Raw genomic sequence first — 17789 nt, 5'->3', positions numbered from 1 at the left:
TCCAGTTTAAATATAATTGGTCAATAATATGTACTTACACACATTTCCTGCATGTCTACATACACTGAGTAGTTTTTTCCCTTCACATTGATGAAATGCTACAGCTCTGGCAGGAAAGGTGACTTTTGAGTCTGTGTTCAGCATGGAAATAGAAGATAATTAAGTACATTGTCAAAGATAAAAATTAAGGTACAATATTTATAATTTACATAGGTAATTTCCTATGAAAAATCAGAAATGTAATTAGCTTAAACACATAATTAACATAATTATTCATGCCATTTGATGCTAGTTCAAAAAGGAATATTGTATTGAGAGATCATCATATTTGTCTTTTAGCATATATAACTTTTGTCCATTACCTAACACAATGCAAAGAGTAGGCAAACAATAATTATTTTGTTAGAGAATAAATGCATACTAGGGCTATATTTGCCTAACAATTAATTCGTGTTTCTTATTTGCATATACATCTGGTCATGGGGAAGTAGCTCAGTGTTTATCAGTGGTAGAAACCAGAGTGGGATCAAAACTTCACATGAAATACAAACAGTCTGTTTTTGGAAAAAAAAAAAAACTTCACATGGAAATTGACATTGTGAAATAACTATAATAGTTTACTATTTATTGAGTGCTTATTCTCTACCAGACATTGTGCTAAGTTCTTCACATGAATCTTGAACTTTAATTCACAACAATCTTTGGAAGTAGTCTTATTAGATTTGTTGTTTTAGATATGGAAAATCTAGGTTCAGAGAACTTAAGCAAATTTAAAAAGGTCACACAGCTAGTACATGTTAGAAGGAAGTCAGATTCATAATTTATATAAAGAACAAGTAGTATTGCTTTTTCAAGACTGCTGGAATGAGACTTACATGATGAAATTAACAGTGCCTGTCTTTCAGAATATTAACTTTATCTTTTAAGCAATGTTTTTTTTTAATATGATTGTGTTAAAACAGGGCTTCCCAGGTGACATTAGTGATAAAGTACCTGCCTGCCAATGCAGGAGACTTAAGAAATGCTGGTTTCATCCCTGGATCAGGAAGATCCCTTGGAGGAGGGCATGGCAACCCAATCCAGGATTCTTGCCTGGGGAATCCCATGGACAGAGATGCCTGGCAGGTTATGGTCCATAAGGTCTCAAGGAGTTGGACATGACTGAAGTGACTTATCCCGCATTCGTGTGTTAAAACAAAAATTGATCTTTCAAAAGAGGAATTCTTGCTTATATACTTTACATTATGTTTCACATAGAGAACTTACATTACCTGACTTTTCTTGCTATTTTCAAAACTGTGAGGAGTAATTTAGCATAAAAGGAATGAATAATAAAAATAAATTATAAAAAGTATGATATCATAATAACTATAAGAGAAATATTTGAAAATAAGCTTTACAGTGGCATAAATGCTAGAGTAAATTGTATCCCCTGTCTGAATCTTCCTAACACCAATTGCTGTTTGAGAACTTATTGCAGCCTCTTGTTCTTAATGACATGCCCTCAAGGAAATCTTTTAGTAGAATACAGTAATAACTGTGTCATAAATAGGCTATATATTTTTTAGTTACTACAAATAACTAATATAATGTTTGGGTAGCTGGCCTCCCCTAATTTAAGTGTTTTTCGCCCATGGGAATTCCATAATTACACTGTTTTGCTTTAGATGTGAATTAAGGTTAGGATTATTTTACTTCATTTCCAGTGGGGTTACTAAATCCTGAGACTTCACAATTAATTTGTGCTTTTTATCTGTAGGTGGATCTCTCAGTGGACCTTTGAGGACAATACTGAGTGAGATCCAGAAGGATCTGATTTCATTTTCAATCTTTCTTTTTATGGGAGTTGACTATTAAGTAATTTACATAATTAAAAATTCCACTGCTGGATCCTTACTGGCAGGAACCAAAATGAATGTGCATGTCTCTGGGAGCACACACAGGGTTTGGCAGCAATGGCACAGGGAGAGCTGGAGGTGAATGGCTGAGCACAGAAATCCTTGACACAGTGCCTGCTGCTGCCTGTCTGGGATGCATGCAGAGGCATGACAGCCCTTCTAGAACCCGTCTTTCACTCTCTTGCTGAGGCACCCCTGAAAGACTAAGTGGGTGTGATTTAGCACGTGTGGTTTTGGGGTGGTGATGGTGGTAGAAATATATGTGTTTTTACAGATAGCATTTCAATGAAAACACTTGCACTAGCGTTTAACAGCTAGATAACCAATTAGTGTGTTGTTAAAACAACCTTTTGAAAATTGGAAAAAAAAAAAAAAAAACTATTGTCTATAGCTGTTAATAACTAAGAATGAGGAAACAAGGACATCGAAGCTGAGAATGTGAAATGGCTTTGTCTAAATCACATGCCAGTAAATGGTGGAGTGGATTTGAACATAGTTCTTTAAGTTAAAATCCATTTCTCTTTTGAGAATAGGGATTAAGAAAAAACATTTTTAATATTCTAACTTGACATTATTTTTTGCTCTTTTTAAAAATCATTTGGTAATGAGGTCAGAATTAGGGTGAGATTCTGGTGTAGTAGAGAGTATTTTAATACAAGACTTCAGCAAAATTCCTAGCATATTTCAAACTGAAAATTTAATAAAGGAAAAAGCTATTTACATAGTGTTTAATTTTATTTCTCTTACAGTCTAAATCTTAAAATAAAATCTTTAACTGGTTTTTATTTTATGTTTCCTTTTTACTATATTGAATCAATAAAACATTAATTACTCAAATAACACAAATAAATAGCATATATATTTATAATTTCCCCAAATTAGTTTTTCTTTTTAGTTTTAAAAAACCCCAAAATTATTTTCAGCACTTGAGCACTTAATATCAAACTTTATTTTTCTACATCATTTCTTTTCTTAATTCTTACAAGTTAGTTGTGAGGTGATATGGATGGTGATTCACAAACTGTAATATACTTGTTACATCATGTTGCTTTTATACTCCCTGCCCACTGTTCATTCTCAATGTGAAAAATCATAGCATGTCAATGACAGGCGGTCTGGCTTTCAGACAGACTTTTGTAATTATTCCCACTGAGGCACTGTCAATAGGATTAAAACACAAATTCTGGATCTGTCCATCCCGGATGAGGTCAGCACTTTGAGCAGTGGGAGTACTATTTCTGCAAGCTGTGCACTCCTCTTTACATGGAGAAGCATAGACATGAATATGACACAAATATTTGAAAGCTCCTATGGAAACAGGCTAGCTTTTCCTAAATTAAATGTCCATCTGCAATAAATAAAATAACAGCATTCATTAGAATCCCTATGTACATATGTAGACTCTACAATAATATTAAGGACCAGAAAGTTTCAATTACAGAACAATCCACTTACAGTTCATAATTAATAAACTCTTTGCAGCTGTATAACTGTGGCCGGAAACATCTGCAAAGCCTCATATTTTACACACAGACACATACATATAATTCCTTCAGAAAAAGTTTAATTGTGCTTAAAATCATAGGTCTGGAAACAGAATAAGAACTGAGGAAGCTGAGTCTAGTTGTGTTCAGTTAGCTCTTGGGAGAAGGAGATGGGAAGTAAAAAGGAAACCAGCCCTTGTCTGGCACAGTGAATGTGGGTAAAAAATAAGAATGTTTAAATTCTATTCATATATTCACTCAAAACTAACTTTGTATATAATCCCCCTACATATAACTTCATATTGATAGGTATTGAAGTTATAAAATTATTCAGATAAAATTGCTAGTCTTCAGATAAAAGATAAATTTTTATAAAACCCTAAAGTTAGCAAATGGGTAAAATATATTGATTATATATTTTCCATTTTTTTGAATTTTTGGCTTAATATTTTACACCCAAATATAGCTGTATAAAAATAGATGAATACAGAACATATGTGTTAGAAAGGCAAACTAACATATTTTTGACAAATAAAATTTGGTATTTTTTCTTAATGTTGGCTTACTTAAATGTTCAGTTTAAAATTGCATTATCAATGGATTTTATTATGCAAAACAACTTTACTAGATAAAATGTACATACCATACAACTCACCCGTTGCAGTTAACAGTTGTTAATATAGTTATGGGTGTGCTTAGTCGCTCAGCATGCCCAACTCTTTGCGACCCCTGGCAGCCCACCAGGCTCCTCTGTCCATGGGATTCTCCAGGCAAGAATACTGGAGTGGGTTGCCATGTCCTCCTCCAGGGGAGCTTCCCAACCCAGGGATGGAACCCAGGTCTCCTACATTGTAGGCGGATCCTTTACCTTCTGACCACCAGGGAAGTCCTAGTATAATTACAGAGTTGTGCAGCCATTGCTACAAATCAATTTTTGAACATTGTCATTGTCCCAGAAAGAAACCCTGCACCCAGTAACAGTCACTTTCTATTCCTCTCAATGTCCCAGCTTTTAGCAACCACTAATCTACTTTCTGTCTCTATAGACTTGCCTATTCTGGATATTTCATGTAAACAGAATTACATAGTATACGGTCTTTTGTGACTGGGATTCCCAGGTGGCTCAGCAGTAAAGAATCCACTTGACAATCCTGGAGATGTAGGAGATGCGGGTTCAGTCCCTGTGTCAGGAAGATCCACTGGAGGAGGAAACGGCAACCCACTCCAGTATTCTTGCCTGGAAAATTCCATGGACAGAAGAGCTTAGCAGGTTGCAGTCCATGGAGTCACAAAGAGTTGGACAGGACTGAACACACACACATTGCTGCTGTGACTGGATCTATGTGACTGAATTCTTCCACATGGCATAATGTTTTCAAAGTTCAGTCATACCGGAATGTATCAAAATTTAACTTCTTTTGATTGCTGAATAGTATTCCATTGTGTGTATTCATTTATTAGTTGATGCACATTTGGATTGTTTCCACATTTTGGGCTATGATGAATAATTCTGCTATAAACATTTAATTATATTCAAGTTTTTGTGTCAGTAATGTTTTCATTTCTCTTGGGTACATACCTAGGAGTGGAGTTGTTGAGTAACATGATAAGTATGTTTAAACTGTTGAGGACTTGCCAGTTTTCTTCAAAGTGGCTGTACCGTTTTAGATTCCCAATAGCAGTATATAGGAGTTCTAATTCCTCCATATCCTTACTAGACTTCCTTTAGCTGTCTTATTGATTATAGTCTTCCTATTGGATATAAGTGGTTTATCAGTATAGTTTTGATTTCCTTTTCCCTGATGACTAATAATCTTGAGGATCACTTTGTGTGTTTATTGACCACTTATATATGTTCCATAGAGAAATATCTGTTCAGATTCTTTGCCTAATTTTTGATTGGCTTATTAATGAATGTCAAGTTTTAATTATTTTAAAATTTCAACTTATTATACTCTCAACAATATCTAATCTTATTTCCCTCATCAATTTTATGGTGGGAATATCTTATTAACATACATTCTTTCCAGACTTTGATAGTCTTTGAAAAGACATAGAACCTCCAGCATGATGATTCTAAGCACCTGGAAAGTTTTTATAATATAGAAATATCTAAGCCTTAATAATGATTCAGTTATTTTTAATAATGCCAAGACTAGTTTCTTTTCAAAGTACACCTCATGCTCAGTCATAGAAGACAGCCTACTAAGGCATAGACTTTCAGTGCCTTAAGGTTTAGGATGGGGTCAGCTATGTCTGAAATTAAAGGTGGAGTTTAAGATTTCAAAAAAATGTGCCCATTAAGGTCAAGGGAATCATTCTTGGCTCTAGAAATCTAAAAGTATGTGGATTTTCTAGAATAATCATTTTGTGGGAGAATGTCCTTAGAAGTATAATCATTTAGGATATCCCCCAAACTTATGCTTGTAGGTCATGTACCAGCGCAAGTCTGAGTATCTGCACCCTTGATCAGAAAAAAAAAAAAAGTATTCTACTTCACTTAATTCCACCTAAAGAGTGGAAATTTGTCTGTGGCTTTTACAATGGTCTTTAGGATGGTTCATTGAGAACAAACAGTTGTTTATACCAGTGCCCTGATTGTTGCACAAACTGCCTCATGTAAGTGTATATTCAAAGGCCTGGCACCCCATTGCTTAAACAGTTGCAATCCATTGAAGACAACTATGTAGTGTGCTGTTGTTAGGAGAGTTTAAGAATCAGAATACAAGTCTTTCGTATAAACTCTCTTATATCTTTGTGTTCAGAATTTTATTGCTCTTAAGTAATTTACTTATAAAGTTTGTGTGTTTTTTTTAAGAATTTAAATCCCAAATAATATTTGAACCAGTTGTGTTATATAAGATGATATTCTCATTTAAAAATAATTGAAGTTAAGTATAATGTTACAATTACTTCATTACTGGAAACAATAAAGCAGATCTTGAAATATAGTATATTCTGTAATGTAATTTAGTATATATATATATTGCAGTAGATAATCTTGTTACTGTCTAGTAAACAGAAGTTTCATGTACTTCTTGGATTTTCTTTGGTGGTTTTCCATTTAAACAACTGGCTAAGCAAAAACTTGCTTAGTGTATGAAATCTGACAAGATTATGGTTCTTAGCTCTAGGATTAATGAATTTATGTTATTTTATTCACTAAGGCCCATTCATTACTGCTTGGGAAAAAACAGTGCAAAGAATCAGTCCCAGGCAGGTATTTGTGGTGACATGGAAAAATACTGTAACTAAAATAATTGGTGAAGTATTACTTTTAAAAAAGTAATTGAATATTGAAAACAAATTTTATACATATTTCTAGTCTTCATCAATACAGTGAAACATTACCTTAAAACAATGTTCAGTTAAAAAAGCAAACTTATTGAAAGGCAGGAAATTAAAATGGTATGTTTCTTACTGTAAATAATTTTACGATAGTGCATACACTATATTAATTAGTCTGCTTTGAGTTCAAATGCTGTTGAACAAATTGAGAATTGAAACAAAATAAGAAAAAAGCTGTAAAACCACTGTATCACAATTCCTAGAAAGTTATTCTTATATACTTCACCATTATGTATGAAGGAAATTTATCTTTGAGGTTTCAGAAGGCATTTATCATGAAAAACTTTTTTACTAGTACCTTTTTGGAAAACAAGCTGCATTTATAAGAAAGGAGAAATTGCCTTTATTTCTATGTAGGCTTTTGGGAGCAGTTGGAGAGCTCATTTAAGTCTTCCTTAAGTGGTTAAATCTCAGGTATATCACTTCACCCCAGTTTCTCTTCCTGAGTATTTTACTCAAGCTATTTCATCTAGATATCTTATCTAAAATTTTACTTTTATGAACATCTGTTTCTTCTTTCCAAAACTTTTTACCACCCAATTGCTCAAACTACTATCCTAAGAGATACAGCTTATGTCTTCTTGTGTTCTTGGCTTTCCTCTTCATACTGCAGCTCCCAAGATTTTACACTTATTTTTAATAAATTTAAATTAATGGCTTCCTTAGAGGATGAGTGAAAACCATCTTGTTACAACTTATTATTTTCAATATTAACTGAACTGAAACAGAATAGTACTTCAAAAAAAAAGTGTTAAGACTTTTATGACCACGTTTTTCTGGGATTGCTTCTCTCATTATCTATTTAATGATGGCCATGCATGTACTCCATCATTTTGCAGGCATCCTCAGTGCCAAAATTCATAGTGAAATTGAAGAGATCTATTTAATACACCTCTTCTGTAAGGTGTGCTAGCTAGGATATTATTTCACCATTTTCTAAATTAAAGTAATAGCTTTAAATAGTCAAAGGGTATACTAAAATACAGTAGGTACCCACTGAAAATTCACTTGGGGGATGCTAAAGCATCAAGACACATTGAATAGATGCCAGACTTGGGCTCATTCAGCAGTCAAGGCTGAAGCAATAGCATATGGTTAAGTATCAGCAGTCCTGTGTTTTAAATCCAGTTTTAACCTAGACAATGGAATTATTTGAGGAACTCATGTTAACTTTGCTTCAAATCTGTTTTCCCATCTGCTAAAATGGTAACAGAATTTAATGTAATTTGAAAGTTGAGTGATAAGGGTTTTAAATTTCTCTACATTAGGTACCATAGGTATTCTACAAATCATGGAAGTGGAGCAAGAAATGGTCCTCCTTATTTGTGAGAAAAGTGGGAGTAAGCCTTTAGTTAGAAGCCTTTATTTGCAACAGAAGGATGAGAATTGCAAGAGATCCCACTAGGTGGTTTGCTGCCTACCAGTTCTGGAAGTGTTACCTGATTGTCGTTGTTCAGTTGCTAAGTCAAGTCTGACTCTTTGTGACCCTGTGGACTGCAGCCTGCCAGCTTTCCCTGTCCTTCACTGTCTCCTGGTGTTTGCTCAGACTCACGTCCCTTGAGTTGGTGATGCTATCTAATGATCTTATCCTCTGCTGCCCTCTTCTCTTTTTGCCTTCAGTCTTTCCAAGCATCAGGGTCTTTTCCAATGAGTCGGCTGTTTGCGTCAGTTGGCCAAAGTATTGGAACTTATGCTTCAGTCCTTCCAATGAATATTCAGGATTGATTTTGTTTAGAATTGACTGGTTTGACTTGGGTTTCCCTGGTGGCTCAGACAGTAAAGAATATGCCTATAATGCAGGAGACCCGGGTTCGATCCCTGGGTTGGGAAGATCCTCTGGAGAAAGGAATGGCTACCCACTCCAGTATTCTTGCCTGGAGAATTCCATGGACAGGGGAGCCTAGTGGGCTATAGCCATGGGGTTGCAAAGGGTCAGACATGACTTAGTGACTGAACAACAACAACAAGGTAAGGCTTCCAAAATTGATAGATAGCAGGCTACCTAGTAGAATCTTGTTTGATCTTACCTGCATACTAAGTCGCATCAGTTGTGTCCAACTCTCTGTGACCCTATGGGCTCCTCTGTCCATGGGATTCTCCAAGCAAGAATACTGGAGTCGGTTGCCATTTCCTTGACCAGGGGATCTTCCTGACCAGAGGCTTTCAAGTCTCCCACATTGGCAGGCAGGTTCTTTATCACTAGCACGACCTGGGAATAGAAACAAAATTTTAAAAAAAAGAAAAGAAAAAAGCTTACCCAGTAGATGTTAAATGTTGATCTTACCTAGTAGATATTAAATCATGTTGCCATTGTGTCCATTTCCTTGTTCCCTAAGTTCCTATCCCTGTAAAAAGTAAATAAATACACATAATATCATCAAAGACTGTCAGCATACACCTCTTCTCTCTGTCTTTATCTTTTTTTCTTTTTTAATTCTCTGGTACTTTGTGTTATCAAGCTGCAGGTTGTGAATAAAGCATTGCAGTCTCTATATTATGGATGTTCTATCTGATCACTGAATTACAGATAATACATGGAGCAAGATACAGTGCATACTTACAGGAGTTCCCAGCCTGGGAAATCCATGCTAAATCCTTTATCCTACCAGTTAACCATTCTTTTATGTGGCAAGGTCATATCTTTAGAAACATTTTAAAGTGTTTTTTGATATTATTTCATAATGGATCTCACTGTTCTGTGTCTTAGATTTGTTGTAATTGCTACAAGAACATGTGAAGATGCATTCATCTACTGGCCTAATACGTTTGCCAGTGTTTCTCTCTTATAGGAATTGAGGAGGCCAACTAAAGGCAGACTGGCTTCGGAGAGAAAAAGTGGATCATATATTTACATAGAGATGATGATAGTTCTGTTCACAAATCTTTAACTTGTCTATCACAATATAATCTATCTTTAAGTTTTTAAGTTATCTAAAATACCTATCTTGTTCATATAAAACAGCCTTGTTTTTTCTTTAAGCTTAAAAGATAATTTGGATCTCTTAATTACACCAAATTATGTATTAAATATTCAGCATGTGAGCAAAAGTATAGAATGATTTAACTTTTTTTTTCTGGAGACTAAGATAGGATTTTCTTAATAAGATAGGATTGTTTTTCCCACCCATGAGTGAAAATGTGATTATGCTGCTGAATAATGCCCAAGTTGAGAATATTAAATAAACTTGAATCTAATACATACAAGTTATAATTGAATTCATGTTAAATATTCAGTAATTTTTCTTTATAGATATGATTTATTAATTTCCATTAAATTTGAAGGTCACTGAAACTTAAAGAGATATTCATTTGATAAATATGGAGGGCAAATTGAATCTCTTTAATATATTCAATGTATGGTACCATCAATTAATTTAAAAATGTTGAAATAATGAAAATTGAATTTGCTAAATTTTAATTGAAGATAAATATGTAAAATGTCTGGGGATAGGAAATGCTTCCAGGTTACCTGATTTTACAACATGTAGTCTAAGTGAGTAAGGGAAACTCACTGGAAGGTGGTAGGTGTCTTGGGTGCCTGTCTGTTCATTGCTGAGCTGTGTTACCATGACTATCCTAACTTGCCCAGTAGAGGAGAAAGAGTCATCACCTGTTTGTAGTTAATGGCTTTCTCCTTATTTCTGATAGAATAGGTTTCTCCTATCCATAGGATTTCATTATTTTTAGTAACAGGGAAGTTTGCTTAGTGGAAAACAGACTGCCTTATAACTTAAATTGGTTGAAATTATATCTTGAAGTTTTCTGAAAATTGGTAGGGGGAATACATTTCTATTATTTTAAGATAAAAATCTTTGCCTCACTGTTATTTCTAGTCAGGTCATAAAATGATTTTAATATTTTTCACTAAGAACCATATTCACACATAAAGACTTAATTTACAGCTGTATTAGATTAAGAAAACAGAACTTTGAAGTGTGTTAATGCAAATCAACAAGCAAGTTAATTATTACTGAAATCAAAGTTCCCCTGAATTAACCATGCTGAGATTTTGTCTAAATAAATTATGTTTGTGTTTAGTTTTGGGCTCTAGATTTTGGACTGATGCCAACTACAGGTCCAAGTTTGCTGTATCATTTGGATTTTATTATTTTATTTTAAAATGTAGTATTGTAAAATAGGTTTACTGATATACACTAAATAGAATTATAGACTTATACCATAAACGGCATGTTCTTCCCTTTTTTTTTTTTTTTTTCTGTTTAATTAGAGACTTACAGCTTATAGTTAGTGCTAGTTGTCAGGAAACATGGCTACAGATATAAAAAGAATGTTAGAAATTTCTTATTAGAATCCAGGTTTCTATTGAGTCTGATGATAGCACATTTGGAAATCAGATTTCATATTTTATTGTTTGCTAAAAATTACTAAAATTCAGAAAGGGTCTGCTTGTTCTCATGTTTCTATTTTTACTTTTGCATTCTCAGCCTGTGGCCGTGGGTTCTACAAATCTTCCTCTCAAGATCTTCAGTGCTCTCGTTGTCCAACTCACAGCTTTTCTGATAAAGAAGGCTCCTCAAGGTGTGACTGTGAGGATGGGTACTACAGGGCTCCATCTGACCCACCGTATGTGGCATGCACAAGTAAGTTCATAATTGTAAAATAAAGACTTTCAGATCCCTTCCATTTGTTTGTAGAATTGTGACATCATTGAGATAAGCCTGAAATTTCTGAATACATTCTTAATTATTATTAAATACTTAAAAACTTTCCATAAACCAAGAAGGCTAAACAATAATATAAAATAGATACACCTTACATCATCAACAGTGTAGTTTTCATGTCTCCCAGCTCTTGCATTTTAATCATATTTTACACATGTATCCAATAGGAATAACAAATAAAATGTAAAAGTTATTTGTGTCTTGCATGGCTTTAAATGTAATTAAAAAGTAATGGTTTCTGAATTAAAATTCTACCACTAAATAGAGCAAATCTCACATCTTGATGCTTCAATGAATGAATGTTTGAGAGACTCAAATCCAAAGCCAATTCCAGACATTACTATAAATCATTCTTGAGCACATTAAGAATGAATAGATGTATTCTCTCTCATATTGTTAAAAGGAAAACTAATTTTAAACAACTGCACAACTGTTTTTTTAGGTGCATTAACTATTCTTTTTTAATTGCTCAGAAGAAAAATAGCTAAAGACCGTGGCAAAACTACAAAGACAGTCGTTATCCTGTTTTCATTTTGACATATTAAATGGAAAATAAATAAAGCCTCTTGCGAAGTGAATTCAGGAAGGCTTTTATAAGGTTTCTCTAGGAAAGGTAATGAAATGTTTATGTGAAAGAAAGCATTTCAACCAGTTTTCTGTGTGGTAATCGAGCCACTAGCTTAAATGCCCCTCATGGATCCTTTCATTTGTTTGTTTGTTTGTTTTTGGCTATTTTTATTTGTTCATTTATTTATTTTTGGTTTCCAAAGGGCCTCCATCTGCACCACAGAACCTCATTTTCAATATCAACCAAACCACAGTGAGCTTGGAATGGAGTCCCCCTGCAGACAATGGGGGAAGAAATGATGTGACCTATAGAATACTGTGTAAGCGATGCAGCTGGGAGCAGGGCGAATGCGTTCCCTGTGGGAGTAACATTGGCTACATGCCCCAGCAGACTGGATTGGAGGATAACTATGTCACTGTCATGGACCTGCTGGCCCACGCTAATTATACTTTTGAAGTTGAAGCTGTAAATGGAGTTTCTGACTTAAGTCGATCCCAGAGGCTCTTTGCGGCTGTCAGTGTCACCACAGGTCAAGCAGGTATGTTTTCCTGTTTGTCTTCACTGAGTGAAAAGTAAGTGAAATCTCGCGCTTGAATATTTCCTTAACTCAGCCGTACAGAACTTGATTACTCCAGCTTGTTGAGTATTCACACCGTTAGCTGTTCTTTGTTATTTCTTCTGTTGTCTGTTAAATCATTACTAGACTCATTAACATCTCCTGCAGAGATCTGGCAGGAGAAATAAAAGGGGATAAATTGTAAACCAGTTAAAGTTGCTCTAAGAGAAGCAATTCTGTTAAGCTTAAGGGGAGAACAGGGAAAATGGACAAAATAAGATGTGGGATATTTCTTGGATTTTTACCTTTTGGTGTGCTATGTGTTAAGTGCTCGTGATCAAAATTTACATAACTAGGAATAATGAAGGAGTTGGCTTCAATGTCTCAAATAGTGACAACCACATAAAATATGATATCTGTAATAGATGGCAAATCTGCCTTAAAAATTGCTTGAAGGAATTTATATTCCTCCCTAGATTTGTGATCATGTCATGTTAATGTCTATAATATTGGAAAAAGTATTTAGGAGATCTCCTGAAGATTTAAAAATAAAGGAATGAAGAAATATAATAAATATGATGGTTGTGAACTGGTAGCTTAGCCTAAAAGCAGTTTTGGCTTGTCTTCTTACTGGCATTTAAGATGCCCTACTTGGTCATTCTTTGCTGTGTTTAAGTTGGTTTTAGAAAATATAAATTGGGAAGGTAGCTTCAGAAACTGGGGACTTTCTAAACCTTCAGAAAAATCTTATGACTGAGGGAAGTTCCAGAAATTAAGGGCTTTTTCAAACTTTTGAAAATTCTTGCTGCTGAAAGATGATGCTATGCAGTCAATGTAGCCAAGTGCTATGTCATTGTCATTAATAAAATTAGACCTGTACCAGAGTACTGAGTTGTGTAAGCATCATAATAAGGTTATAACAAGATATTCTTACTCTTTGACTAGCTGTCAAAAGACATTATTATCACAAATTCCTGGACATAGACTAATCTATTCTTCATATCTATACCAATTTTAATAAAATGTTGTCTATTTAAATCATATCTGTACAATGAAACCTATGCATAAGTCTTATGCTTACCATTTTGGACAGATTAATGAGTTCCTATTTTAAAGGCTTCATTTTGATGTTTGTTTAAAAGGCTATTGCAAATCAGATTTCTTAATGTAAAAGCTGACATCTGGAGGTAAAACAGTATAGAAACTTTTAAATCTTCAAAAATTGGACAAAAGAAGTAACTGATTTAACTAATACTTGTATTGCCTCATTTTATTTACCCTCACTTCATTTACCATTCTTTTAAAAAGCTGTTGTCGCTAGGTATTTTTACTTGTGTTGCTTTATATTGAAATTTGTCATCATAACATTACAGTAAGTGGTTCTGAAACATTTTGGGTTCTTGTTTGTGACCCTAAAGCTATCTTTGGAATCATTAATAAAAACTCTTAGGTCTGCTGAGCTAGAAAAACTGCTCTATTCCTGCTGATAACAAGTATAAGAAAGGATGTTTTTATTTATTTTTGAATTCAACCTAAAGATAGTGAACTGATACCACAAGTTGAGTTTGTCAGATAGACCACTTTGGGAATCTGTTTTCTTGCTCTTTAAATGACTATTATTTAACTTTTCAAGCTAACAATTCACAGCCTAAATAGGTCGTAGATTTTTCATAAATTCCTGAATCAACTACCTTATAGTAGTTAAGTAAAATGGCTTTATCCCGTGTTTACCCTGGTTAAGAGTAAACTAGGTTTGTTTGCTTTGGAGAGTAATTTAAATGTATAAAAATTAGATTGCTGTGGTTATACAGCTCTGTAAATATACTTAAAAATGTTGAATTGTGTACTTAAAATGCATAAATTTTATGGAATGAAAATTATATCTCAAAAAAGCTATTAACATTTTAAAAAGAGTAAATACAATACAGTTTTAAAAAAAAACTAGGTTTGTACTTTTATGTTAAAATATTAATTCACAATTGCCTAGTCCCAACTACATACATCTCAAATGCTAAAAACCCATGAATATATACTTTTAGCTTTTTCTGCTTTCAAAAAGAAGTACATTAATAAGGCAGCAAGCTGTGGTAATTTTTAAAGTTATTATGTATTTTTAGCATAAAATATAAAATACGTTAGTGATTATTGTTCAGTTAAATTGATACCCACTCCCTCCTCCCCACATCATCAATATTTTTCCTTTTTCTAAGAGGAGAATGATTTGAAACTTTGCCCGTATTTATGATCATCCGTGGAAACCTACAATGATCCTTAAAATTCTCATTCTACATTAACCAAACTGCATTACCTCCCACCTAGTTTATGCTGCAGTCACTTCAATAATGAATTTAAGGGTCCCTGGTCACTTATTATCCTCATCAGCAACCCACTGGGACAAAAAGAATCTGCATGTGTTTGGGCAAGATGAGAGAGTAAGAATGGAAAATCATCAGTCAGTGTTTGAAAGATTGTGTGTATACTTTGTAGTTCTTTTTCTATTAAATTTAAAGTCTGAAGCTCAGGACCCTCCATAGCAGCATTTGTGGAAATGGAAGTGCATTGAAGACCCCTTGTCCTTTCCTCAGGATAGTAGTAGGGTTAAAGGTCTTTAAGGACCTGTATACTAGCCCCTGTTGCCACTTACGAGGTAAATACTTTTGGGTGGACCACAGGGGTTCTACATGAGTAAAATGGAGATAAAATGGCATGTGTGTTCCTGTATTATCCTGTTAATGAGATATTGGAGAAAATTTTAAACTCTTTATTGTCATAAAAGTGTTATTTCAGTGAGGAGCATAATGATTGCTGATTAATCCTCTTTTATGCAATACTTTGTGGACCTGCCAAGGCAAAGCACACTATAATCGTTATCTGCTGTTATGTGTCTGAGGTGGGGCATATAATCGAGGCCCAGAATTGGCAATTGTGTGTTATAGCATGGCAGGAGGGAGAAATTAATTTTGTTCAGTCACAGGTTATCTTAAGACAGATTCTTATTTAAAAAAATAATTAACTTTAAGATGAGACATGTATCAGTTCAGATCAGATCAGATCAGTCGCTCAGTCGTGTCCGACTTTTTGTGACCTCATGAATTGCAGCATGCCAGGCCTCCCTGTCCATCACCAACTCCTGGAGTTCACTCAGACTCATGTCCATCGAGTCAGTGATGCCATCCAGCCATCTCATCCTCAGTCGTCCCCTTCTCCTCTTGCCCCCAATCCCTCCAAGCATCAGGGTCTTTTCCAATGAGTCAACTCTTCGCATGAGGTGGCCAAAGGACTGGAGTTTCAGCTTTAGCATCATTCCTTCCAAAGAAATCCCAGGGCTGATCTCCTTTAGAATGGACTGGTTGGATCTCCTTGCAGTCCAAGGGACTCTCAAGAGTCTTCTCCAACACCAGAGTTCAAAAGCATCAATTCTTCAGTGCTCAGCCTTCTTCACAGTCAAATTCTCACATCCATACATAACCACAGGAAAAACCATAGCCTCGACTAGACGAACCTTTGTTGGCAAAGTAATGTCTCTGCTTTTGAATATGCTATCTAGGTTGGTCATAACTTTCCTTCCAAGGAGTAAGCGTCTTTTAATTTCATGGCTGTGATCACCATCAGCAGTGATTTTGGAGCCCAGAAAAATACAGTCTGACACTGTTTCCACTGTTTCCCCATCTATTTCCCATGAAATGGTGGGACCGGATGCCATGATCTTCGTTTTCTGAATGTTGAGCTTTAAGCCAACTTTTTCACTCTCCACTTTCACTTTCATCAAGAGGCTTTTTAGTCCCTCTTCACTTTCTGCCATAAGGGTGGTGCCATCTGCATATCTGAGGTTATTGATATTTCTCCCGGCAATCTTGATTCCAGCTTGTGTTTCTTCCAGTCCAGTGTTTCTCATGATGTACTCTGCATATAAGTTAAATAAACAGGGTGACAATATACAGCCTTGACAAACTCCTTTTCCTATTTGGAACCAGTCTGTTGTTCCATGTCCAGCTCTAACTGTTGCTTCCTGACCTGCATACAAATTTCTCAAGAGGCAGATCAAGTGGTCTGGTATTTCCATCTCTTTCAGAATTTTCCACAGTTTATTGTGATCTACACAGTCAAAGGCTTTGGCATAGTCAATAAAGCAGAAATAGATGTTTTTCTGGAACTCTCTTGCTTTTTCCATGATCCAGCAGATGTTGGCAATTTGATCTCTGGTTCTCTGCCTTTTCTAAAACCAGCTTGAACATCAGGAAGTTCAGAGAAGCATGATGTATGATATTTATATTTAGAGTTTTTGTGTTTGCTTATCAGGAACATATGACCTACACAAGCTGGCTAAAATGTATTCTTTTTTGTTGTTGTTTTGTTCAGAGGATATTGATCTATTAGGGTGAAGTCACACAGATCAAACTTGTACATTGGAGATGTGTGTGTGTGTGTGTGAGTGTGTGTGTATGTGTGTGTGTGTGTAAGGCGGAAAGCCCATGCATTTGATTTATGACGTTATGATCCTCATTCTTCCTTACAGTGGAAGACTCTCTGGAACAGATATGGTCTTGATAATTGCATAAGTGTTCTGAAGAGGTAACTGTTTAATTGCTACTTTTCAGAACATTAATTCAGACAACTGTTCTGAGTAGTATTGTCAATATAGGTCAATTTATGTCTAGCACTGTGTGGGATCCTGAGAAGAAGAGAGCAAAGAATGGTCCTGGCCTTATGAGGAGCCATTACTGTAGCCAATGTGTATTAACTTATACAACTAACCAGAGGGTACCTGAGTATAATGTGATACATGCTGTAGAACAAGATTAGGAACAACATCTAGAACCTCAAAGAAGGAATCATTTTCTTCTGTGGAAAGAAAGGGAGTCTTCACAGAAAAGATGCCAATCAATCTAGGACTTTAGAATGAATATGGTTTTGCCAGAAAGAGGATGAGTAATTCATTTTCTGAGCTGTCAGGAGGACTTGTCCCATGAAAACAGAATAATCGCTACTACCTTCCTCACACAGATAAACTGCATTAACACACCAAAATGGGCTGCAGAAAAGTTAGTAAAAACAGCTCACCTTAAAATTACTGTCTCTGTCTGTAATACCTTGATTCACTGTGGCATCCCTTAGATAATCAGATAATTTTTAGCTTTGTTAGAAAACATAAAATTATAATATGTGGTTTCCCACCAAGAGATGTAAGAGACTTAGCAATTATTCTTCAGGTCAATAATTATGTTATGTTTGGGTCTTTACCATCTAGCACAG

The 17789-nt window shown here is 35.0% G+C and overlaps 1 protein-coding gene across 5 annotated transcripts in view; it reads left to right on the top strand.

The window, feature by feature from the left end:
* EPHA7 (EPH receptor A7) overlaps positions 1 to 17789 on the top strand; it is a 201258-nt gene that overhangs the window by 56455 nt on the left and 127014 nt on the right. For all 5 annotated transcript variants that reach the window (XM_044924305.2, XM_006074225.4, XM_006074227.4 and 2 more), the window contains exons 4-5: positions 11176 to 11331; positions 12183 to 12518. In XM_044924305.2, the coding sequence (XP_044780240.1) occupies positions 11176 to 11331; positions 12183 to 12518 (492 nt within the window). The remainder of the gene's footprint in view (positions 1 to 11175; positions 11332 to 12182; positions 12519 to 17789) is intronic.

The sequence above is a fragment of the Bubalus bubalis genome, chromosome 10 (genome assembly GCF_019923935.1).
Source record: "Bubalus bubalis isolate 160015118507 breed Murrah chromosome 10, NDDB_SH_1, whole genome shotgun sequence".
Classification (NCBI taxonomy): domain Eukaryota; kingdom Metazoa; phylum Chordata; class Mammalia; order Artiodactyla; family Bovidae; genus Bubalus; species Bubalus bubalis.
Note: the sequence above shows the minus strand (reverse complement) of the source record. Positions and strands in the feature narration are given on the sequence as shown.